The 17,327-nt window shown below is 49.3% G+C and overlaps 1 protein-coding gene across 9 annotated transcripts in view; it reads left to right on the top strand.

The window, feature by feature from the left end:
- Positions 1–15,929, top strand: part of ACACA (acetyl-CoA carboxylase alpha) — a 247,263-nt gene extending 231,334 nt beyond the window's left edge. For all 9 annotated transcript variants that reach the window (XM_079797353.1, XM_079797348.1, XM_079797349.1 and 6 more), the window contains 4 exons: positions 5,170–5,324; positions 5,931–6,101; positions 12,205–12,341; positions 13,572–15,929. In XM_079797353.1, the coding sequence (XP_079653479.1) occupies positions 5,170–5,324; positions 5,931–6,101; positions 12,205–12,341; positions 13,572–13,695 (587 nt within the window). In that variant the 3' untranslated portion in view covers positions 13,696–15,929. The remainder of the gene's footprint in view (positions 1–5,169; positions 5,325–5,930; positions 6,102–12,204; positions 12,342–13,571) is intronic.
- The last annotated feature ends 1,398 nt before the right edge of the window (positions 15,930–17,327 follow it).

Below are 17,327 nucleotides of genomic sequence, written 5' to 3'. Positions count from 1 at the left end.
GAAGTTTGATGAAAGCAACCTATCTCTCTTCTCTCATTTCAGCCTTTTCCAAAAGTAGGGCTCTAGAAAAGAATGATTTTCCTCTCGGTAGCATATTCTTAAACACACACACACCCTGACTTGCTTTCCTAAAAACCCTGAGGCCCTGCAGTCTGGCTAGAAAAGAAAGAAAACCATTCCAAGATATTTAATTGTGCAGGGAGCTTACAGGATTGATCGAGAGCTTAGCTTTTTACAATAGTCCAGTGAATAAGAAATGCTCCTGACAAACGATCAATGATAGGATAATCACTCTTTATCCCCCTCCTCATTCTTACCTTCTTTCTTTCAGGAGAACAGGGTTCAGAAGTCAAAAATCTTTATAGACGCCGCTTTTAAATTAAGCAGAAAATAGACATTGACATATTTGTTAATCTCCCCTAAATCATTACCGGGGCTGGCTGCTTTGCTGTACAAGGCGAGAGGGCTCTCGGTGCTGCACAGGGTCTGGCTGGCTTCAGAGCAGCATTTTAGTTTTAGAAAATAAATTTTAAAAGACCTTTTATCTCCCCCTTAAAACAAAGCGCACACATCCTCGGCTTTCTCATGTGCATTTAAAATACAGACATTCTCTACCTCTGTCTTTCCTTTGCTTTGATGCTTTTTTGAGGTAGGCCCCGAACTGTGATCAGAAGCATTGCTGAAGGGCTCAAGCAAGGCAGCCTTTGGGGGATGCTCTCTGATCTTCCTAGTCTCCGGGGGCGGAACATTACAGGTATTTATTTTTCCTTCCTTCCTTCCTTCCTTCCTTCCTTCCTTCCTTCCTTCCTTCCTTCCTTCCTTCCTTCCTTCCTTCCTTCCTCCCTCCCTCCCTCCCTCCCTCCCTCCCTCCCTCCCTCCCTCCCTCCCTTCTTTAAAATATATTTTTATTGATTTCAGAGAGGAAGGGGGAGAGAGAGATAGAAACATCAATGAGAGAGAATCATTGATGGGCTGCCTCCTGCCTCCTGGGGATTGAGCCTGCAACCCAGACATGTGCCCTGATGCTCTATCCACTGAGCCAAACGAGCTAGGGCTATTTTGGTATTACTTCAAAGCTCTAGAACAGCTTGATTGGGTGGACACAACCTTTGTTAGTCCAGGAGCCAGCCTTCTCTGTCCCTCCACCTTGGTGAAGCCAAGGCCTTGTTTTCAGAATGCTTTGCTCCCAAGCTCATGTCAGCCCCCTCTGCTCCCAGTGCTGAGCTGGGCTCTTGACCCCTCTCTAAACCAATGAACCAAGCTCTCCAGCCGATTCCCCTCAGTGGCAATCACTGCCAGGACACCTGCTTGATGGCCTTTAGTTCCATTTAATGTGGAGGAACCCAGGCCTCAGGGACACCAGCCCCAAGTGCACATCCTGACTTTGCGGCTTAAGAGCTGGATGCCACTGGGCAAGTCACTTTGCTGACTTCTTAGGACCTTGGTTTTCTCATTTGTAAAGTAGACACCCATTTTATACGGCTGGATTTTTATAAGGATTAGAAATGATGTATGTGAAGCAACTTGGAAAGTGTTCTGTAATATTGAGGTATTCAGCCTGGCAGTGGTCGTAACAGCTGACCAGACCTAAGTCTGCATTGTGCCGGTGACTTATGTGATCCTGAAAGCATTGAGTGCAGTGCCTGGCACATAGTAAATGCTCAGTAAACCGTATGTGTTATAGATGATGCACATATACATAGATGTGCATAGGAGCGCAATGTTGGTTGGTTACCCAGGAGAATGCTGTACGTCTGAAACGTTCTATTCAGCCGTACCCATGATCCTCCCCCACCCCAGCAGAGCTAGTGTTAGTTTTGGTTTTCACAATTACGGGAGGAGCTACCCTTAAATCTGCAGTCTGACTTAGAGTAGGGATTACTGGAGACATCGTCTTGGTCTCAGTTGTGGAATGGGACTAAGATGGAACTTCAGCAACACCAGCCAGGAGTCTGCTGTCATCATGTAGCCTTTTCTGAAATCAAAGGGACACTGCTACTGAAGCACGTGTCTCCGCTGCCCCAAGTGAGCACAGAGACAACATCACGTGGTGTCCAAAAGCTGCAGGAGCCGCGCTGCTGCCCGGAGCCCTGGCGTGCCCTGGCTTTGTGACCTTGGTGAGGTACATCAGTTCTCAGCACCTCAGTCTCCTCACCTGTACGGTGAGGAGGATAAGAATGCCAACCTCCTAAGGCTGCTGTAAGGATGAAATAAGTTATTAGATATAAAGCTCTTAGAATAGTGCCTCGTACCCTGTAAATATTAGCTTTGATTATTGATTGTATGCATTGGGGAGCCAGGAAAAACATTTTTTTTTTTTTTTTTTTACTTTCCATTTGATACAATTTTACAGAAGAGTTATAAAGTAGTACACAGGACTTCCGAGGCCTTGTTCTCAGATTCACCTATTGTTCACATCTTGTCCAATTTGCTTTATCATTTATTTCTGCATGCTCATAGGCATGTGCTCACTCACTCTCTACACACACACAGACACACTCACACTCACACTCTGTCTTTGAGCCATTGGAGAAGGATCTGTAGACATCACGCTCCTTTATCTGTAAATCTTTAGTGTGTCTTTCTAAAAACACAGACTTTCCCTCACATAACCACGACATATTTAACAAAATCATGATAACAATGACACAACACCACTCTCTAACTGATGTTTCATATTAAAGTTTTGCCTATTTGTTGTCAAGTATTTTTAGTCTACTTAATCTGGACTTATTCTTTGGCCTTTGCTTGATCTGGACTCTTTTTGAAAAATACAGGCCACGTTTCTGTAGCCTGTTCCTCAGTTTGGGCTGGTCTCGTATTTCCCCATGGTGAGAGAGAGACTGCGTTTTGGGCAGGAATATTGCAGAAGTGGTTTTATGTCCTTCTCCAGCCACCTCTCAGGAGGCTGTTTTTGCCCATGGTAACTGTGATCACGTTTAAGGTTCTGTTCCTTGGGCTAACCCAGTGGTCGGCAAACTCATTAGTCAACAGAGCCAAATATCAACAGTACAACGATTGAAATTTCTTTTGAGAGCCAAATTTTTTAAACTTCTTCTAACACCACTTCTTCAAAATAGACTTGCCCAGGCCATGGTATTTTGTGGAAGAGCCACACTCAAGGGGCCAAAGAGCCGCATGTGGCTCACGAGCCGCAGTTTGCCGACCACGGGCTAACCGACTGTAAAATTGCCATTTTCCCCTTTGTAATGAATAAGTAATTTGTAAGGAGATACTTGAGACTATGTAAATATCCTGTTCCTCATCAAACTTTCACCTGCTGGTTTTCATATCCATTGATACTTCCTGGCAAAACGAGTTACTGTGGTGGTTGTAACATGGTGACTGACCCACCCTGCCTCTGTGTCTGTTCGTTGTTAGTCTGCCAGAGGGAGAGCTCTCCCTGCGCTCCCATTTGATCATTTACATCAGGATCATTTACTCACGGGCTCTTATTTGATTTCATAAATGATCTGTCTGACAATGAACACATTATCTTTTTTTATAAATTTGCTACTCGAATTGTCCCTGATTTGGCCAATGGGAGCACCCTCAAAATGGCTCCCATGTCCCAGTCATTTTATCAGTGCTTCCTGTTCTTTGTGACAATGTGTTCCAGGCTCATCTTATATTTTCCCTGCCCCATCCCTGGAATCAGCTGTTTCTCCAAGGAGTCGAGGTTCCTTTCCTGGAGGAGGGAAATGTTTGCTTCCCGGTCAGGGTGTAATAACTGAGACAGTCTCCTCACAGAAGCTTGCAGCCGGTCTCTGCCCATCAGTTCTCCAGGCAGATCCAGTTAGAATGAATGGGCCTTCATCTCATCCCACTCACGGGCCCCAGCGCCATCAAGCTGTTTCCCTGGTTTGGAAAGAAGGCTGCTGAGGTGCCAGGGACCAGAGTGGCCAGTCCGTGATTGTCCTCTGTCCTCAGGAAAAGACAGCCTCCAGCTCTGTGCCTTACCGTTTTAAAGTAGCGATGGTGTGTGCTTTTTAAAGTAGAGGTGTGCATCCAAAAACCTCATAAAAGTGGACCTAGGTACTATAGTTACACCCCTGTCCTATTAACATGTGTTTGTATATAATACGGCTCACTCAGCAGCCCAAGGCTGTTTATGGCATATGATTCATAGTGGCATAAACAGCAAGGCCTGTTCCCAGACAGACATGCTTGAAAAAGACCTTTCTCTTCTGTGTCCCATCACCTGTGGCCATGTATTTACCTGTCAGCTGTAGTGACAAAGCCCTTCGGGTTGTCCTCAACACCAGGGACGATCACCTAGAGCTCCTTCAGCTAGACTTACTCCGCCTTACCAGGCAGGCAACCAACATCTCAGTATTGATTGCCAGTCCCATCCCGAGAGTAATTGGGAATAAACGTACAGCAGCAGCACCTCGACTGGGACCCTGTGATGGCGAAGGAATTCCAAACTCTCCTGTCTGTCCAGTTGAGGGTCTGTGATCCAATAGGTTTGTGGGCTGCCTTTCTCTCCCCCTCTTCCCTCTCTTCTAGCCCAGGAACTAGAGTGTCTTTGTCACTGTGGTCAGGGGTTGGCTCTGTCCAGAGCAGCCCAGGCAGGAGCCAGAGGCTAGTGAACCCACTGAGCTGGCATGAGACACACAGACCCGGCTCTCACCAGGTTGGAGTCTATAAATTTCAGGTTAAGAGCGTCCAAATCTGAGATGAGAAGCTGTGGCGGAAAGCAGCCTGTGACATTACCGAGTTGGGTGGGTGCTGGTGTGGGGAGAGAAGAGCTGTGGTTTGTTCCAGAAGCACAGGGGGTGCTGTCCCACGTTCTATGTCCTGATAGCCCAGCAGCTCTAATGCAGGTCACAGGGCATGGGCACGGGGTCCTTCGCCAGGAAAGGAGGGACCTGGCTGTCAGTCCGTGAGAGGAGGAGACACACCAGCCTCCAGGTGGTGGTTTGCACCTGCTCGGGAGAGGCTGGGGACAGGGACTCTCACGGCTGCTTCCCCAGTTGTGACCTCCACCGGGAAAGGAGGACGTGTGGGCTTCCGTGGCGTCTCGGGGAGCCCTGCTATTCCCAGGTGGCGAAGACAACGGAGAGCGGGTCACAGAGGGAGGGGCGGTTTTGAGCTTCCCATGACTGTGCTCCTGGGCAGAGATTCCGGTCACCTCAGCGTGTGACGGGCAGGTTACTTTAATTGCAGGCACCCCTGAGCTCAGCGCAGCTGAGCGGAAGGAGCTGGAGAACAAGCTGAAGGAGCGGGAGGAGTTCCTGTTGCCCATTTACCACCAGGTAGCCGTGCAGTTTGCTGACTTGCACGACACACCGGGCCGGATGCAGGAGAAGGGTGTTATTAACGTAAGTACAGTGGTTGCGCTTCTGACTTGTCAGATCTGAGGCCTCACGAGCTGGAGCCGTTGGGGGCAGGTGAAAACTGTGTGCGGGTCAAACCGTTTTCCATATCTTGGAGAGACTTCTCCCTTTTCCTATATCCACTCTCATCCTAAAACAATTCATGATTTAGGTTGCCTCCTGGACTGCTCAGGAGGCAAGCTCCATTCTACTGGTGGGAAACCAAGTCACGCGGGAGAGCTGCCCACGTGGTGCTCAGGCTGCAAATTACTACAGTGTCAGGGTTCTGGCAGCAGCTAACACTTGATTTGTGTGCAGTTTTTGTTGCCATCTGCTCAAACCCCGTTCCTCACTATGGTTATCTGGGAATTCAGAGCCCCTTCCCCAAAACATCGCAGCCAGGAGTGGGGTTACGCGTTAGCCAGGCCCATGGCTGTGCCCGGTGCTGTGGTCAGCAGAGGGAGGGCTGCATCCCGAACTGGGACACATCTGCGGAGCAGGGAGCTCGCAGCCGGCTCTCAAGTCTCTGAGTGGCCTGCTGGCGAGTGGGTTTGTGTGCCTGTGGAGTTCCCTCTGGACTGGGGTGACTGGGGTTATTCTTGTCTGTTACAGGACATCCTGGATTGGAAAACATCCCGCACCTTCTTCTACTGGCGGCTGAGGCGCCTCCTGCTGGAGGACCTGGTCAAGAAGAAAATCCACAACGCCAACCCCGAGCTGACTGACGGCCAGGTCCAGGCCATGCTGAGGCGCTGGTTTGTGGAAGTGGAAGGAACAGTGAAGGTAGGTGGGCGTCCTCGGAGGAGCCTCATGCTATGCTCCCACCTCACCTGAGGACCCAGGCCTCTAAGGGCAGGAGAGGTCGTAGGGCATTTTTTGCAGCTCATTCTATCACTCAGCAAACCTTTCTGCAATGTACTAAATACCAGATGCTGCATTAGGCCTTGGGGACATGGCAGTTAAAGAGGCAGCTGTTCCTCTCCACCTACGGGAGAGACAGAGTAGTCAGGAGGCCACACACCACAGTGAGACCGAGGCTAAACGTAGCAAACCCAGCACAGCATGGAGCACGACACCGGCCCGCTCTGTGGGAGCAGGAGGGGGTTCTGGGTAGACTTCTAGAAGGGATGTAGCAGAGACCTGAGAACAAAGAGAGGAACCAGAGGAAGAGGTTGGATTTGGGGATGCAGGAGGAATGTTCCAGGCAGAAGCAAGAGTATCATGCATTGCAGGTATTTCAGGGTGGCTCAGAGACTGGGATCATGCAAGGCCATGTTGAGGGGTTGGAACTTGGCCCTGTGAGAAGCCACTGAGGTATTTTAAGCAGCAGAGACACCGTCTGACTTGGTTGTAGGAAGACTGTTCAGGCTGTGTTGAGGGTGGAATTGAAGGAAGCAGGAGCAAGACGCCTAAGGGGTGATCGTGTTTGAGGTGGTTGGTGCTGTGGCCACTAGAGATCTGATTTCGAAGTGTGAGCTATGAGTCCGGGGTGTTCTTGGGGTGACCTCATAGAGGGCACGTGTCTTGGAGCCGTGACTCTGCTGAGCTGGGGCGCGTCTGCCCCTGGAATCCCGGGCTGCACAGATAGTTCACGGGAAGACAGAAATAAAAGGTCTAACTTTTCCTTCATAAGTACAAGAATTCAACCTTTATTAGTATGTGGATTAAAAGTAAGTCATACATCATGTAAACATTTTGTCGGAATATTGGTAGTAGGTGCTAAAAATACCTTTTGCTGAGAGCTAAGTGATCAGAAGCCTGTGTGACTGCTGGGCTGGAGTCCTGGGGGGAGCGGTCTCTGTTGCATGTTCTCAGGAAGGGGCTCCTGAGTTTGCCGTCGGTGTTAAAGGCACCAAACCAGGGTCCTTCTAAGATTCACCTTTGTGTTAAGTCTACCCATGTTTTTACGACTGAAAAGCTTCTCTGGATAAATATTTCAGATGTGCAGCCTCATGTGACATTTGGTTCAGGTTAAGGTCAGTCAGTGGCATCATAATTGAGTGAGACAATTTTGTCAGTGGCTACTGGCAGCTTCTAGTGGAAGTTGGCATTGAAAGTCATGCAAGTGTAAAATAAGAGGTTGTTCTCCAGTTAAGAGTGGCTGGCTAGGTAAATGGAGTGTGTGCGTGTGGCCAGGAGAGGCCCGTCCCGCCTTCCTACCACATTAGTCGCTAATGGACGTGCGCGGCCTCAGTAGGCACAGGGATGAGGGGAAGGAATAGCTTTCCTCCGAGCGTGAAGTGAGTGGAGAGGTCCTCCATTGCTCCTTAGCGTGCTGCTCCCGGGGGACTGCGTCTGGAGAGAGAGGTCATTTCCACTTCTTATCGATGGAGAGAACATTCACTGTGAGGACAGACTCCTGGCTGGAAATCAAGCACAGAACCACCTCGGCCCCAGTGCCCGAGGAGGCTGCTTCCTTTCCCCGTCTACAAACAGCATCCGCCTGAGCCTCAGCCCAGGAGAGAAAGGCCGGTGATCCTGCGAGGTGGCTTTGAAACCTCCTTCTGTATTCTGCAGGCTCAGCAGGACCTAGTTTAGTGTGGGGTGGATGATAAAATCTGCAGCGCCATTGAGAGAAGAAACTGTAGCAACGTTCAGAGGCCGTGTGCGCTGCCTCTGAAGGGCTGACATGCAGTCCGCTCAGTGTTTGGGAATGGCTTAAAACCGTCGCTTTTTGTTGGTCCTTCACAGTCCTAGATCCTGGGTGTGTGGCTCTCAAGTGCAGGCTGGCTGAGTCTAGACCCCAGCGTTGCACCAAGAAGTAACTCTCTAATCCTTGTGGTTACTGGTCGGGAAAGACATTTAGTGGTAGGCATCTATTAGCCATGCTGTGCTCTTTTTTCCCCGAGAATTTGCTTTTTTAATCTTAATCCTAAAAAAGGAGATTCTGGGACCAAAAATTTGAAGACACTGTGATAATACATAACTGGATGATGTAATTCTTTTGTTTCCCCCAGAGCAGCGATTTTCAACCCTTTTGATCTCATGACACACCAAAAAAAATACTAATTACCTACCTCTTTTTGATCCAAAGTGAATTCTTAAAAATCAGGTGCCTATAACTTGGTACCAGAAATCCTTACATACAAGAATTAACCAATCAGATGCGACATGACCAATAAGGTGCAACTCTATTATATGGCCTATATATTTATGGTTCAGGGCAGGGCATTCACACAGGACGGCTATTGTGTTGGCTTTTTTTTTTTTTTTTTTAACAATCTAAAGGAAAAGAGGTCAGGTATTGCATGTTTTTTTAAAAATTCTGTGGCTCACCAGTTGAAAATCACTGCCTTAGAGGAATCCACTACCATGAGTTGCGGGATTCTGTTTGAGTCCTGGGACAGTCCTGTCATAGGAAATAGGTTTATGTTTCATAGTTTCACTGCAGGCAGAAGAGAAGTATCACTATGGCTCCCTGAAAAAAAAAAAAGGTAGATTTAAATCAAACATGGCACACATTTGTTTCATGGGCATGCTTTCTCTCTTAATTTTAGATCCACAGTTTGAGGGTCTGTGGGGTTTTTTAATCTTAATCCTAAAAAAGGAGATTCTGGGACCAAAAATTTGAAGACACTGTGATACTACATAACTGGATGATGTAATTCTTAGGATTGGCACACTGATTCTCCCCCCCCCCCCCCCCGCAATAATAAAAATTGAGATTGGAACTCTGCATGGAGCAATTCTAATGGGTCCTAAAACATGAATTTAGAATCTCAAACTGTTTGGATCCCAGCTTTGCCACTTACTGGTGCAGACATATTGCTTAAGCCTCTGTGTAAGATGGGAATGATGTTTACTTCACAGGGTTCAGTGAGACTTAAATAACATGAGTCAAGTGTGGAGCACAATGACTGGCATTCAGTAGACAATGTATGCCCGTTTCTTCCTCTCAGCACAGCTTGTTAGACGGTAAGAACATAAAGTAACAGACTAAGAGGTAAAGGTGTACAACTCGGTGATCTTGGCAGGAGGGCGGTGGTTCAAGAGCTTAGTAGATTCTCAGTAACTGACCTTTGTTTTGGCTTACTCTCCAGATATCTACCCATCCCCAAGGCCTGGCCTCAAGTTACCCATGGTCTATGAATCAAACTCCTGATTTAGGGCCAGGGAGGCAGGAGGTGAGGTAGAACCTGAGACTGGAGTGGCTCTCAGGAGACCCCAGCCCACATGGCTATTTGCTGTCGTACTCCAAAGCCTCCAAAAAAATCCCATTGCTGGAGGTGTCTCCAGTCCGCTCATGGGTGAGTTAGCTGTGGGCATGGTCATCAGGGCTCCCATCCATCAGGCTGTGCCTGGGTCGCTCCCTGGCCCTGCCGTACCACTGAGTAAAGAGGACTTCACAGCGATCGGTAGGTTAGAAATGAAACTTTTCAAACAGGTCATTTAGATTTTGTAAGATAGACTAATTACTACACACAATTAGTGAGGCTGAGTAGTGCTGGAAATACTTATCCGCTGATGCAGAGAGTGATAAAGTGCCTACTGAACATTATTGTAAGACCACTGTAGGGATGTTTAATAATCGATATGTTATTGGTTTTAAAATTTTCTGATCGGGATGAGTGTCAGCCCTGTTTGTGAGGTTAACCGCCCAGCATCACACAGTCGTTTAAAATCAACACTGGGACACTAGGAATAATGAGCCACATTTTCATAATTTTCAGAGGGAAATGATAAAGGCTTTTTTTTTTTTTTCTGGGAATAGGGTTGGCACACTGTTCTGAGAGGGCAGATGAGGACTCTAGACTCCCTGCCCCAGCAGGAGGGTCCCTTGCTTTTCCCCAGGGAAGGAAGTTAGCTCACAACATCCTCCACGTCTGTGATGGGAAAACCTGTGGGTGCTTAAGTTTGTTTATTCTTGCTAAGAGTGCAGCTGAATTAGATCTGCGACCCTCTGCCTTCTGGACCGGCACCGCGAGCTGAACTTACGTGGGATTGGACTGTTGGCTGTCATCCACTGGCTCTGCTGTGAACAGTAGATCGTTCATAGAAGGACATTTTCAAAGGGGAGACTTTAGAGCAACCGTTCTAACACTTGGGATGGGGATGTGTTGCCCTTGTCCTGTCGAGGAATGTGTTTTTGTTTAATTTAAACACCTAGCACATTCTGTGGCTGCACGAGGGGAAGACAGAGGGGTTTTCTCTAGAGGGTAGCTGGCTTTCTAGTGTAGTGTCTGAGCATCGTTAGAAGCAGGCATCTCGTTAGCTAATACATTACACCAATCAAGGAGCATTATCTTAAGCCACAATTAATCTGCTCCCTGGCATATGTTGATAGGAAAGCATCATGCTGTTTCTTAATTAAAAGCAAACGGATTAAAAATGATTAATAAGAGTATTAAATATTCTCCTAAATGAAAGGCTTTGGGATTCTTGGGTAAACCTAGTTGGGTTTTTTTTCCATACAGAAACCCAAGCAGTAGTCATTGTTTTAGTTTTTCCTACCTCCAGAGCTTCATCAGTGGGGGCACGTTGTGAGGTCCTCGAGCCACGGAGCTAAATTTCCAGCGATGGAGATGTCAGCGTTCAGGGGTCCAGGTGTATCCATGCTCCTGTGGGTTGTAGGAACTGGAATGCAGGAGTTAGGACCATGTCCTGGGGAAAGCGACGGCACCTCCTTCCCTCCCCTTAGGCTCCGAGCTGTGTCAGCAGCCCTGACCAGGCCCAGCGAGCGGGGAAGGCTCGCTCCATCGTGGCCACACCACCCTGACTAGGAGACCTGATCTTTCTATCAGCGATTACAGAGATGGGCAGAGAGCTAGAAAAGGCACATTGCTGATCTGGGGCTCCCAGGCCTTCAGCTGTGAAGGACTCTATAAGAATTTTTGGAAATGTGGAGTCAATTACACGACATATAATAAATAGCCATTCACCTCCGACTTGCCAGCTAAGTTAGAGATGGGTAGTAAGTGGAAAAAAAACATTATTTTTAAAGGCACAAAATAGGAAGTTAGAAATCAGGGCTGGTTCTCCCTGCGCATGGCCTTCTGAAGGGTGTGATGCAGGCACAACTGGTAGACCCCGGTTTCCTGAGCCTCCTCTCAAGCCTCAGAGTCCCCCATGCATCCACCTATTAAGTTACAGCACCAAACTCATTGTCATTCTGACTTTGGCTTCGTTAGTGATAACAGAGAAGGATAGCGCACCTTTAAATGACGAGTTTTGTGTTTAATTACCCAAACAAAATGACATAAATATGAATGAGCCCTAATGGTGGTACTTGGTTTTCCGAAAACCATTAACAAAACGATTCCTAAATGATTTGTAAAGAAAATGAGAGCAGAAGAGCAAGGCTATTAGGTTCCTAACACACTCCTGAGTTATTATGTAGTCAACTACCTAGGAAATACTCAGCTAAATGATCTTGAAAAAAAAGAAGGCGAGAGGGGTTTGTGGGTCTCAGGGTTACAGACGTCTTGACCATTTGGAAGAGGCTCATCGAGAGGAAAAGGGGTTTATGACCTGGTGCCTGTCCCCTCTCGGCAGGTCCTTCCCCGTGCAGGAGACCGCCATGGCCAGGCAGCATCTCCTGGGTCTCAGTTCCTCAGAAAGGACACATGTCATTTTCAACCACCAAACAGCCAGCACTTTACTAAACAACTGGGCTTCTGACTAGTCTCCTCAGCCTTCGTGGACTCGGTAGAGACCTAGAGGGACAGGCCAGCGCCAGAGTGTGGGCACTGATGCCCCTAGAGGGACCCCGTGGATGCTCCCAATCTCCTTGCCTGGAGAAGGAAGGGGAGGATGAGGACAGTGCCTGTCTCGAGGCCTGGTGTCTCCTTATTCTACAATGTCAGCAGTAACAATCCATTCTCCAAGTATCGAACAATCACAGGTTCCGACCCGGCCCTGGTGTTTGACCGGGTTCATCTGTTTACAGGCCTACATTTGGGACAACAACAAGGACCTGGTCGAGTGGCTGGAGAAACAGCTGACAGAGGAGGACGGTGTTCGCTCAGTAATAGAGGAAAACATCAAATACATCAGCAGAGACTATGCCCTCAAGCAGATCCGCAGGTGAGCCGCAGTGGGGGCTCCTCTAGAAGTGGGGCTCACCTCTTTGGAATAACAGATTTAAGAACACATCTGGAGATGGTGACGCCTACAGTCTTTGTGGCCTCGCTCTACCAGAGACCGCTGTAGTGACCCACAGAAAACAGCCCTCCAGCGCGGTCCCTCCTCAGCTAGCTGCAGACTTAGTTCATTGTGCCCAGCGTTATCTCCAGAGGCAGGTGCTCCGACTGGGTGAGATTCCGGGAGGAAAGTGATGGCACGCAGTTTCCTGGGGGAGCCGCCGCCTCTCTCCTCCTGCAGGCTTCTCCATCGCAGCGGGCGGGGGGTAGAGACTCCGGGAGCATCTTTTAAAGTGTTTTATTTGGAAGCATTTTACTTACAGAAAAGTTGAAAACTAAAAACAGTGCAAAGAACAAATCTGTGCCCAGGTGCACTTTTTACCCCATTGCCTTTATCGCTGGTGAGGGTGCCTGCTCTCCTGTCTAATCCATACGTAGAGCTGCTCGCTCCGAGTTTCTCGGCTGTTCCCTGATTAGACTCAGAGCATATGTGCTCAGCCAGAACATCACGCATGTGGGGAGGTGGCCTTCACGGGGCCCACATCTGGAGCCGCATGATGCCATCTGCCCCTCCTCGTGTTCGTTTCGACCATCCGGCCACGATGTTACTCAGTTTCTCCACTTTTTATCACTGATTTTCCCCTTGTACCTAGTAAGCAGTCTGTGGGGAGACACTTCAAGGCGATGCAAACGTCCTGTACTCATCAGAAATTTCACTTGGATTTAGCCTCCATGGATGCTTCTTGCTTGATCCAGTCTTTACTGCGAGGTTTCAGAGTAACTTTCCAAACTCCATCAGGCCTCCTCAATCCCAGCCACCACTCCCATTCTGCTCCACGCAGAAGTCCTCTCTCCTCCTCCATGCATTATATATTCATATTGGTTTACACTAATGGATTTCTATTTTTCAGTAGTTTTTAATTCACTCTTATTTTGATGCCCCAGATTTAACCAGTGGGCAGACGTTCGTGCTGACTCCACGAGCGCCAGGCCAGGCCCCCATTGGCTTTGGTTTGGGAAGTGCTTCCTTCCCTTTTGCACGGTGAAATGTGTCAGGTTGACCTTGCTACCTCCCTTGCTGCTGGGGACATTTTCCATGTAGGAAATGACCAGGTGCTGTCCTGATTTAGACGCCGCTGCCTCTTTTCTTCACCTCTCAAATCTTCCTCTCCAGCTTGGTCCAGGCCAATCCAGAGGTCGCCATGGATTCCATCGTCCACATGACCCAGCACATCTCACCCACTCAGCGAGCAGAAGTCGTCCGGATCCTGTCCACCATGGACTCCCCTTCAACGTAGGGAGAGCTCCCGCCCCCGCCCTGCCTCCAGAGAAAAGGGCTAGACTAGAGTTGCCTTTTACTACGGAAACCACTGTAACGAGAAGGCACGGAGACCCAGCACTGGAATCAAGCTGCCGTTTTGCTTCCCCTCGAATGTTTCAGGTTCTGTGTGGCACACGGGACACAGGGTCACAGAGCCGTGCTCCAGCCCCGTCACACCTGTCCCGTTCAGTATTTATTACTCTGCACACACCCGAGAAGGCAGTGAAGGGTACACACGTACCATGAGGTCTTCCTACACAGAAGCAGGGCTGCCCCTTGGTCCCAGCCCAGGGACGTGCCAGGCAGTCAGCAGCCCTCACCTGTCCCCGGCCCCGGGAGCCTGTACCCCAGGTAGCAGGGGAGGGCCGGGGCGAGGAAGAAGCCTCGTGTCCATTATTTCTTTACCCCCACATTCAGCCCAGCACACACTAGCACTGGAGAGGAATCATTCCCAGCCTCATCACACCAAGGTACTGTTTGTGAAGGAAAATAGAGCATGAAATTGGCACGCTCCATGGGAACTCAAAGATGAAGGCAAACGGTGATCCAAGGAGCAGAGAAAGAAAACAGACCTAGTGGATTAGAGGCCTCAACGTTGAGATCAGTTCTCTTAGAACAAATGGAGAGATGGGGACCTACCACTCCCTGCAGGTCGCTGCCCGAAGGCCAGTGCGGGGAGGCTGCCTCTGTCACTGATGGGAAGTAGTCTCTCACTTCAGACTTGGGAGGTTGTCACAGAGACGCTGTCTCCATTTCCAGGCAACAGGTCTCCCCACCGCTGCTGACACCTGTGCTCTGCACCAGGACCCCAGAATCCACATGACCTTGAGATTACCTACGCCTCCCTCTTGGTGCTGCTGTCTTCCAGCTCACGGGCTCTACCCACAGGGGCCCCTCACGGGTGGTGGAGAACACTTGTTTTTGTCCACAACCAGTTTATTCAAGGAGAGAGCTTACTGATTCCCCCGTTGGTATTCCCAAAGCAAGAGTGGCAGGTGATGAGGCTGGTGTAGCACCCATTCCTACAGAGCAGCTAATTGCATTTGTCACTGGTGACCAAGGAAGAAATCACTAAGACGTCTTAGACTAAGCACTGATATGAATACTTGTATACAAGCTACAGTTTTGAGCCTTAACCCTGTAGTTCACAAGAAAGAGCTCCACTTCCCCTCCTTTGGGAACAGTTTGTGCAGATGGAACTGTGTGGCTGGGTCTGTTACTGACATACACCCCCCCGCCCCCCCGGAGCATGGGGCCTCGGCCAGGCTGCCCTGGTAAAGGTACAGTGTTTGGCACTATCGGAGAAGAGTGGGAAGAGGTAGGGAACAACTTTCAGTCCAGGAGGCAGCATCCACTGTTGCTAGTGTCTGCTAACCCAGTAAGAATTGATTTCATCTCTGACCAGATTATTCCTCTCCACTTTCCTGCAATAAATAAAGCGATACGCACTGAAGCTGGTGTGAAGCCTGCTCTCCAGCGGGCCTGTGCTTGCCCGGCATTTCCTCAGAGGCAGAGTGGGTTACTCATGTGCCTCTCCCCTCTGCAAATTATGACACATTAAACGAATCCATTTCCTCTCTAGACCCCTGTAATGCCTACTGCTCCATCTCCAGAGCACCTCACTTTAGGTCTTACCCTGGACAGGGATTTTTCATGTGGAGAAGACGGAGGAGCCACAGAGTGTGAGCCAGCTGACATCACACAGCCCCCTGAGGCAGGCGGGTAGCAAAGTATGGACCAGGACGTGCTGGACAGACTGCCACATGTCCCACCACCTCGTTCACAGAGCAGCCTTCACTTGTCTCAAGGGAAGTTCGATGGACACACCCTGATGAGCAAGGAGCTTCAGTCAAATCTTTTCACATTTTGTTGAAATAAACCTCCAATTTTTAGAAGAGTCACTGTTTGTCATTTCAGCCCACGCAGAGCAGGGGAGCCTCCCGCCCTGGTGGCTGAGCCCCGTCATGCCGAAAGACCCTCGGGCAGGAAACCCAGGAGTGTGTGCCTTCAGCCCTCTGCCTCGGTTTCTCTCTGATTCCATGCGGTTGAAGCGAGAACGGGCACCAGTCCCTAAACCTGTGCAAAGACAGGTAGCGGGGAAGCACTGACCTCTGCCGACGGTTAAACGCGGTGCTGTGTCTGTCTCCTGGGATGGTAACTAAGAAAGGGCGGCTTTCTCTGAAGTGGAATAAATGTTACATCCACATATTATCCGTTTGAGTCACCCTAAGCCAGGTGCTCTAGAAATGGGAGTAAGAAGGGAGGGTCAGGATCCGGGGGAATTTGCTTCTCCCAGCCTTCAGCTGCTGCACCCCGTGGGCAGGCAGCCCTGGTCAGCATCGAGGCCTCGGCCTTCCCTCCTGTTGGGGAGTGATATTGCCTTCAGTCTTTTCAATAAAAGAAAACTTTTAATTTCCATTGATACTACTTTGGGGTAATAAGATTGAACAGCGAGGGTTGTGCAATCTCATGGATCCCCCTGGATTTCCCCAACTGGGAAACGAACACAGTAACAAACGTGAGTGCCAATGACGTCATAGGGAGGACCCTTCCTGCACTTTTCCTGATGCACAAGGCTCAGGGCCAGGCTGTGGTGAGAGCCCTAGAGAGGCGCTGGGCAGGGAGGACGCCTCCCCTTAAACGCTGGCTCCTCCTCTGGGCAAAACCTGGGCTGCCTGGTCCATGGTGAGGCCGTGTGTGGTGAGAGAGGCTTCCAGTTGGGAGAGAGTCAGGGTGTCCCAGTTCAGGGCACCGACATTCGCCAAGTCATTCAAGGGACGCTAGATAGAAGCACAGCATCCTTTAGGGGGAGGGTGGACAATGGAACCTGACACTGAAGATCTTTAAGTGCTGAGCCAAACAAGAGGTATGGCCTGGAGAGAGTGGGACACCTTAGATGGTTTGGGGACATGGGAAGACTGGGTATAAAGATTTCAAAAAAAGAAAAGATTTAGAAAGCAGCCTAATTGATGAAAGGAGCACAGCTTTAGGTGCCAAGCTCAGCTCCAGGAGCGAATGTCCCCCAGCTGGAGGGGTCGCCCAGATAGAGCCCAGGCCACCCCAAGAGGCCTGGGTATAATGGGTGACTCTCCACTATTTTCATTACTCCAGAAATCCTGCGTGTGCCTCAGGCAGCACAGGCTCACAGCCGGTTTGTCTTTCTGATGACTAAGTGTTTTAACAACCCAGGGAGTAGTACTGGCTATCTCATGCCGGCTAGAGCTCCAGTGGGCAGTTCATAATAAAGAATGGGAATGGGACATCTTCATAAATGCAGAACGTGGGTGAGCAAAATCTTCCAAAACATCAGTGGGTGGAGCAGCAGAATGATAATGGAACCTCAGCTCTGAGGGCACTTGGGTCCACCCAGACGGCTCAGCCCCTTAGCAACTAGAAGGAAATGAGATAGACTAGCTCAGAGGGGGTTGAATGATGAGCCTAATCCCAACATTGTGATTCTATGACTGGCCTTCTGGAGTTAGCAGGAAGGATTGGGGTGAGGAGAGACAAAAACAACTGAAGACATCCAGGCCCTCAATTAAGAAAAAGCTGACAGCACTCTTGGCCATACTAACAGATTCTTTCATAGCCACTTAGAAGAACCTGGAC

This window comes from Cnephaeus nilssonii (assembly GCF_951640355.1).
Source record: "Cnephaeus nilssonii genome assembly, chromosome: 19".
Classification (NCBI taxonomy): domain Eukaryota; kingdom Metazoa; phylum Chordata; class Mammalia; order Chiroptera; family Vespertilionidae; genus Cnephaeus; species Cnephaeus nilssonii.
This window is presented reverse-complemented; position numbering and strand designations above follow the sequence as displayed.